A 6,160-nucleotide genomic window follows, 5' to 3' on the forward strand; every position below is an offset into this window, starting at 1 on the left:
CAGTCGGTTAAAAATACCCAATATAAAAATTTCAGTTTTATTTTTGTATTTAAAAAAAAGTCCGTAAAAATTGAGAGATTTTAATCTCCAAGCTTTGTTAAATGTTATATAACAGTCATATTCTATAGATCAGTAGATCGTATCTCTAAAAATTTCTTACTTTTCTTTTTTTAACTTGCCTTTCTTCAGTTCTTTGAAGTAATTTTAGCTCTGTCATTATTACTTTCCAAAAAAAAAACTCATGTCATGGTTTGCGAAGGGCGGAAGCATATGTGTGCGGCACAAGATTTGCGGTACATTATATTGTTTTATAACAAGTTTAATATCGTGGTATTAAAGATCTAACTCAAAGTTTAAGTAATTATGCAATTGGTTTTCTTTTTAGAATAATTTATTAAACAAACTTGTTTTAAATTTAATTATAAATGTGCAAATGATAAATTAAAAATTTCAGGTTCAGTTAGAAAAATATAAATGTACCGAGAATACACCGGTACCATTTAAACATCTGTTAACCATAGTGATGTCATAAGCAAACAGAAGGTGCAAAATTTTTGCGAAGTCATCCAACGCGGGCAATATAAACGGAAAATGTTTAACATTAAGCAGAGTTTAAATTTGTGAAATTATAAATGTATAGAAGTCAAATTTTATATATTTTATGCCGGCAGCGTGGTGTAGTAGTAGGAACACTTGTCTTTACTGTATGAGGTCGGTGGTTCGATCCCCACTGTTCTTATGCTGTCTGGCTGTAGCGCTTGAGTAAAGCGGTATAAACGGTATGAGCTTATACTAAGCCAACACTTAATCAGCAGTCGACCCCCCCACATCAAGAATAAAAAAATATAAAAAATAAATAATTTTTATACGAATTTATTTAATTTAAAATTGTTTTAAAATTTATTTAGAACACATATATGAAGGTTTAAAAATGTCATTTAAAAAAGTTGCTGTTGTGACTGGATCTAACAAGGGAATTGGATTTGCAATTGTCCGAGCTTTGTGCAAAAAATATGATGGCGATGTTTATTTAACGTCTCGCAATAAAGACCTTGGAGAAGAAGCCGTCAAGAAACTTAAGAGTGAAAACTTGGAAGCTAAATATCATCAGTTAGATATTTGTGACAATGACAGTGTCCAGCGTTTGAAGGAATACATGTTCACTAACTATGGTGGAATTGACGTGCTTGTCAATAATGCTGGAATAGCATACCAAGGTTCCTCTACTGCTCCTTTTTCAGAGCAAGCCGAAGTTACTGTTGCTACTAATTTTACAGCAACGTTGAACAGCTGCAATATCCTGTTACCTGTTATTAAGAAAAATGGAAGGGTAGTCACCGTTTCGAGTTTCACAATTAAAATGGTAATACCGAAGTGCAGCAAGGAACTTCAGGCATTTTTTCGATCAAACAGCACCACAGAACAGGAATTGGTGCAAAAAATGGATGAATTTGTTAAGTTAGCTGCCAAGGGAACCCACGAAGAAAATGGTTTCGCTAATTCTGCTTATGCCCTTTCAAAGGTGGCTGTTACAGTTATGACCAGAATCCAAGCCAAATCTTTTCGTGAACAGGGTAGAAATGATGTTCTGATTAATTGTGCTGACCCAGGTTGGGTAAAAACCGATATGGCGGGTTCCAAAGCCCCAAAGACCCCAGATCAGGGGGCAGAGACCCCAGTTTATTTGGCTTTGCTGCCTACCGGGGCAACTGAACCTAATGGTCAGTATGTCTCTGAAAAAGGTGTAGAAGAGTGGTAAAAATTAAATTTTACGAACATTTTGTACAACTTAGTGTCTAATAAATAGATATTAATTTATAGATTATGTTCTCTCCATTATAAACTAAATATATCCACTATTATTGTTGCAAAAGTACAACTCACTTATTTTCGGATGCACTTTTTTTATGAAATGTAGTCTGTTTTTTAATAAATTGTTTAATAATCAAGGTAAAAAATACTGTTATCAATAAAAGTTCCAAATTAATTTAGAAATATGTGTATTTTATATATTAGTTTTTAATTGTTTTAGTTTTTAAAATCAAATCTGTAATTTTTCTAATGTATTTTAATTTTTTCAATTATTATTGCATGAAAGCTTTTTTTAATAATAAAAACTACTACCTTTTGATATTGTTGGTTTAATGAATTTTAAGGAATATATATTTTAACACTTATTTCAAGAAAATAAAAACACTATACCTTTAAACTGAATTCTTTTTTTCCAATGAATAATAAACACTTCATGAAATAATTATAATTTTTTTGCAACTAGGTAATATAATAGGTTGTATAAAAATGTCTTTTCATAAGGTTGCTGTTGTTACTGGCTCTAACAAGGGAATTGGACTTGCAATTGTCCGAGCATTGTGCAAAGACTTTGATGGGGTTGTTTATTTAACTTCTCGCAATAAAGACCTTGGAGAAGCAGCTGTGAAACAACTGAAAAGTGAAAGTTTAGATGCAAAATATCATCAATTAGATATTTGTGACAATGACAGTGTAAATCGCTTAAAGGAATATATGGTCACTAACTATGGTGGAATTGATGTGCTTGTCAACAATGCTGGAATAGCTTATAAAGTTGCTTCCACTGCGCCTTTTTCAGAGCAAGCTGAAGTTACTGTTGCTACTAATTTTACAGCCACCTTGAATTCTTGCAACACTTTGTTGCCCATAATTAAGAAAAATGGCAGGGTAGTCAATGTTTCAAGTTTTACAAGTAAAAGGGCTTTGGAAAAATGTAGTAAGAAACTCCAAGCGTTTTTTCGATCAAACAGCATCACAGAACAGGAATTGGTGCAAAAAATGGATGATTTTGTTAAGTTTGCAGCTAAAGGAACCCATGAAGAAAACGGTTACCCCAATTCTGCCTACGCTACTTCAAAACTTGGTGTTACAGTTATGACTCGAATACAAGCAAGATTGTTTCATGAACAGGGTAAAAATGATATCCTTATTAACTGCTGCTGCCCAGGTTGGGTCAAAACTGATATGGCGGGTCCAAGAGCTACAAAAACCCCAGATGAAGGGGCCGAGACCCCAGTTTATTTGGCTTTACTGCACACTGGGGCAACTAAGCCACATGGTCAGTTCGTTTCAGACAAAACTGTACAAGAATGGTAAAAATCAAATTTCGGTAACATATCGAAAAAGGCTTAAAAATTAATACATTTATCCTAATTACTTTTACATTAATATTACTCATGTCTATACTAATTATGTCAACCATTTTTTGCTTTAAAGAAATAACTAAATGTGCTAATCAATTTATTCAAAGTTAGTTAAGCAACAACAATGTTAGCTTCTAAAGGTAGTTCATCAATTAGGTTGGGTTGTAAGTAGAGAAAAATGTTAAAATAAAATTAATTTTAATTATGTTTCTTCAAAGTAGTATCTTAAAAAGTTTACTAATTCTTTAACTATCTGTAAAATTCATTATATATCATTTCTGTATAGTAATAAGGATTTTTGTAATCCCATAAAATGGTTAATTTTGAATGTTTTATTTAATTTTTGCAATTTTTAAAATATATTTAGCACTAATAAAAATATTTTTGGTAATGTGTTTAATGGATATTAGCCTGTATAATTTATCAACTCTAAAATTAACTGTTTTGCCAATAATTTTTTTTTGCAATTAGGCAACATTAAGTTAAATAAAAATGTCATTCAAAAAAGTTGCTGTCGTGACTGGATCTAACAAGGGAATTGGATTTGCGATTGTCCGAGCATTGTGCAAAGACTTTGATGGCCATGTTTATTTAACTTCTCGCAACAAAGATCTTGGAAAAGCAGCAGTCAAACAACTAAAAAGTGAAAATTTGGACGCTAAGTATCATCAGCTAGATATTTGTGACAATGGCAGTGTCCAGCGTTTGAAGGAATACATGGTCACTAACTATGGTGGAATTGACGTGCTTGTCAATAATGCTGGAATAGCCTTTAAAATGGCTTCTACAGCTCCTTTTTCGGAACAAGCTGAAGTTACTATTGCTACTAATTTTACAGCAACGTTAAACTCTTGCAATATTTTATTACTTATAATAAAGAAAAATGGTAGAGTGGTCAATGTTTCAAGTTTTGCAAGTAGGATAGCATTAGAGAAATGTAGCAAGGAACTCCAGGCACTATTTCGATCAAACAGCATCACAGAACAGGAATTGGTGCAAAAAATGGATGAATTCGTTAAGTTTGCAGCTAAAGGAACCCACGAAGAAAATGGTTTCCCCAATTCTGCTTATGCTGTATCTAAATTAGCTGTTACAGTTATGACCAGAATCCAAGCAAAATCGTTTCGTGAACAGGGTAAAAATGATATCCTGATCAACTGTTGCTGCCCGGGTTGGGTACAAACCGATATGGCAGGTTCTAAAGCTCCAAAGACCCCAGATCAGGGGGCTGAGACCCCAGTTTATTTGACTTTACTGCCTGCCGGGGCAACTGAGCCACATGGCCAGTTTGTCTCTGATAAAACTGTAAAAGAATGGTAAATATTAAATACTTTTTATGAGAGCCTATAACTAAGGGAATTATTTTATACTGATTTATGCATGTGTATACAGGTTATATTACTCTTAGTTACTGCAAGAATACAACTTAATACAAGAATATGCAATATTATTTTAAATTGAGTATTTTATATATTTTGTTAGGTGGATAAAAATTACCGAAATAAAATTTATTTTAATGTATAAATGTGTATTTAAATCATTCCCAATTTACTAACTCTTTCAGTAACTACAAACATTTACTAATTCTTTAACTATTACCATAATTTTTATATTAATTCTATATAGAGAAAGATGTAGTTATTTACAGAATAAAATGAAAAATTCTTAAAAGTCTCATTAAAATTGTACAATATTTCAAATATTTTTAGCATTAATAAAATGAAATGTAGTACAACACTTGTATTGAAATTTATTCCCATAACATTTAACAACCTAATATTTACTGTTTTACTGACTGCTTGTAATTCCTTTGCAATCAGATGACATTAAGGTAAATATAAATGTCTTATCATAAGGTTGCTGTTGTAACTGGCTCTAACAAGGGACTTGGATTTGCAATTGTCAGAGCTTTGTGCAAAGATTACGATGGAGTTGTTTATTTAACTTCTCGCAATACAGACCTTGGAGAAGAAGCAGTCAAAAAACTTAAGAGCAAAAACTTAGAAGCGAAATATCATCAATTAGATATTTGTGACAATGACAGTGTAAATTGCTTAAAGGAATACATGGTCACTAACTATGGTGGAATTGATGTGCTTGTCAATAATGCTGGAGTGTCTTTTCGAAAGAATTCAACTATGCCCTACACAGAACAGGTTAGGGTTACTGTTGGAACTAATTTTACAGCAACTTTAAATGCTTGCAATATTTTGCTCCCCATAATTAAAAAAAATGGAAGGGTTGTAACTATTTCAAGTGCTTTAGGTAAAGTTGCTTTAAAAAAGTGTAGCAACAAACTTCAAGCTGAATTTCGATCCAACAAAATAACGGAACAAGAATTGGTGCAGAAAATGGATGAATTTGTAGAATATGCAGTGAACAAAATACCAGAAGAAGATAGTTACCCAAATTTGGCATACCGCACTTCAAAACTTGGCGTTACAGTTATGACTCGAATCCAAGCAAGATTGTTTCGTGAACAGGGTAAAAATGATATCCTTATTAACTGCTGCTGCCCAGGTTGGGTTAGATCTGATATGACAGGTCCTGAAGCAACAAAATCCCCAGATGAGGGGGCTGAGACCCCAGTTTATTTGACTTTATTGCCTACAGGGACAACTGAGCCTAACGGTCAGTTTTTACAGAATAAAAAAATAACAGAATGGTAAATTTTTTTTGCAGCGTTGCATTGTATATACATAATTACACTTAATAGTACTGATTCAATAATATGCTGTGCATACTTTTTACTTACTTTTCTTACAACATAGACAAGTGATACTTTATTTACTTAATCTACCTCTAAAACCCAACACCAGAAAAAAAACAAATTTTATCATTATAACAATTGTTAAACCTACCTCATCATTAGTTTGATTACCATTTTATAATGAAATATATCACCAATTGTATTTACCTCAAAAAGAAATTATTCAGGGATAATTTTATTACCAATTTTATAAATTAACATCGCTATTTTTTTCTAA

The 6,160-nt window shown here is 32.2% G+C and overlaps 1 protein-coding gene and 3 pseudogenes across 1 annotated transcript; all 4 read left to right on the forward strand.

Annotated features, from left to right (window-relative positions):
• The first annotated feature begins 912 nt into the window (after positions 1-912).
• LOC145751797 (carbonyl reductase [NADPH] 1 pseudogene) lies at positions 913-2,131 on the forward strand (annotated as a pseudogene).
• A 61-nt stretch (positions 2,132-2,192) lies between these two features.
• LOC145751798 (carbonyl reductase [NADPH] 1-like) lies at positions 2,193-3,644 on the forward strand. The gene has a single exon (XM_082567903.1). It carries the CDS (start codon positions 2,299-2,301, stop codon positions 3,124-3,126), a length of 828 nt encoding a protein of 275 aa, XP_082424029.1. The 5' UTR covers positions 2,193-2,298; the 3' UTR covers positions 3,127-3,644.
• LOC145751799 (carbonyl reductase [NADPH] 1 pseudogene) lies at positions 3,614-4,787 on the forward strand (annotated as a pseudogene).
• Positions 4,788-4,982: 195 nt separating this feature from the next.
• On the forward strand, positions 4,983-5,945 carry LOC145751800 (carbonyl reductase [NADPH] 1 pseudogene; annotated as a pseudogene).
• Positions 5,946-6,160: the final 215 nt, after the last annotated feature.

Source organism: Corella eumyota, chromosome 5, assembly GCF_963082875.1.
Source record: "Corella eumyota chromosome 5, kaCorEumy4.1, whole genome shotgun sequence".
In the NCBI taxonomy this organism is placed as follows: Eukaryota; Metazoa; Chordata; class Ascidiacea; order Phlebobranchia; family Corellidae; genus Corella; species Corella eumyota.

Coding starts and splice junctions, on each gene's coding strand:
- LOC145751798 (XM_082567903.1), top strand. CDS start 2,299: ATGTCTTTTCATAAGGTTGCTGTTGTTACTGGCTCTAACAAGGGAATT.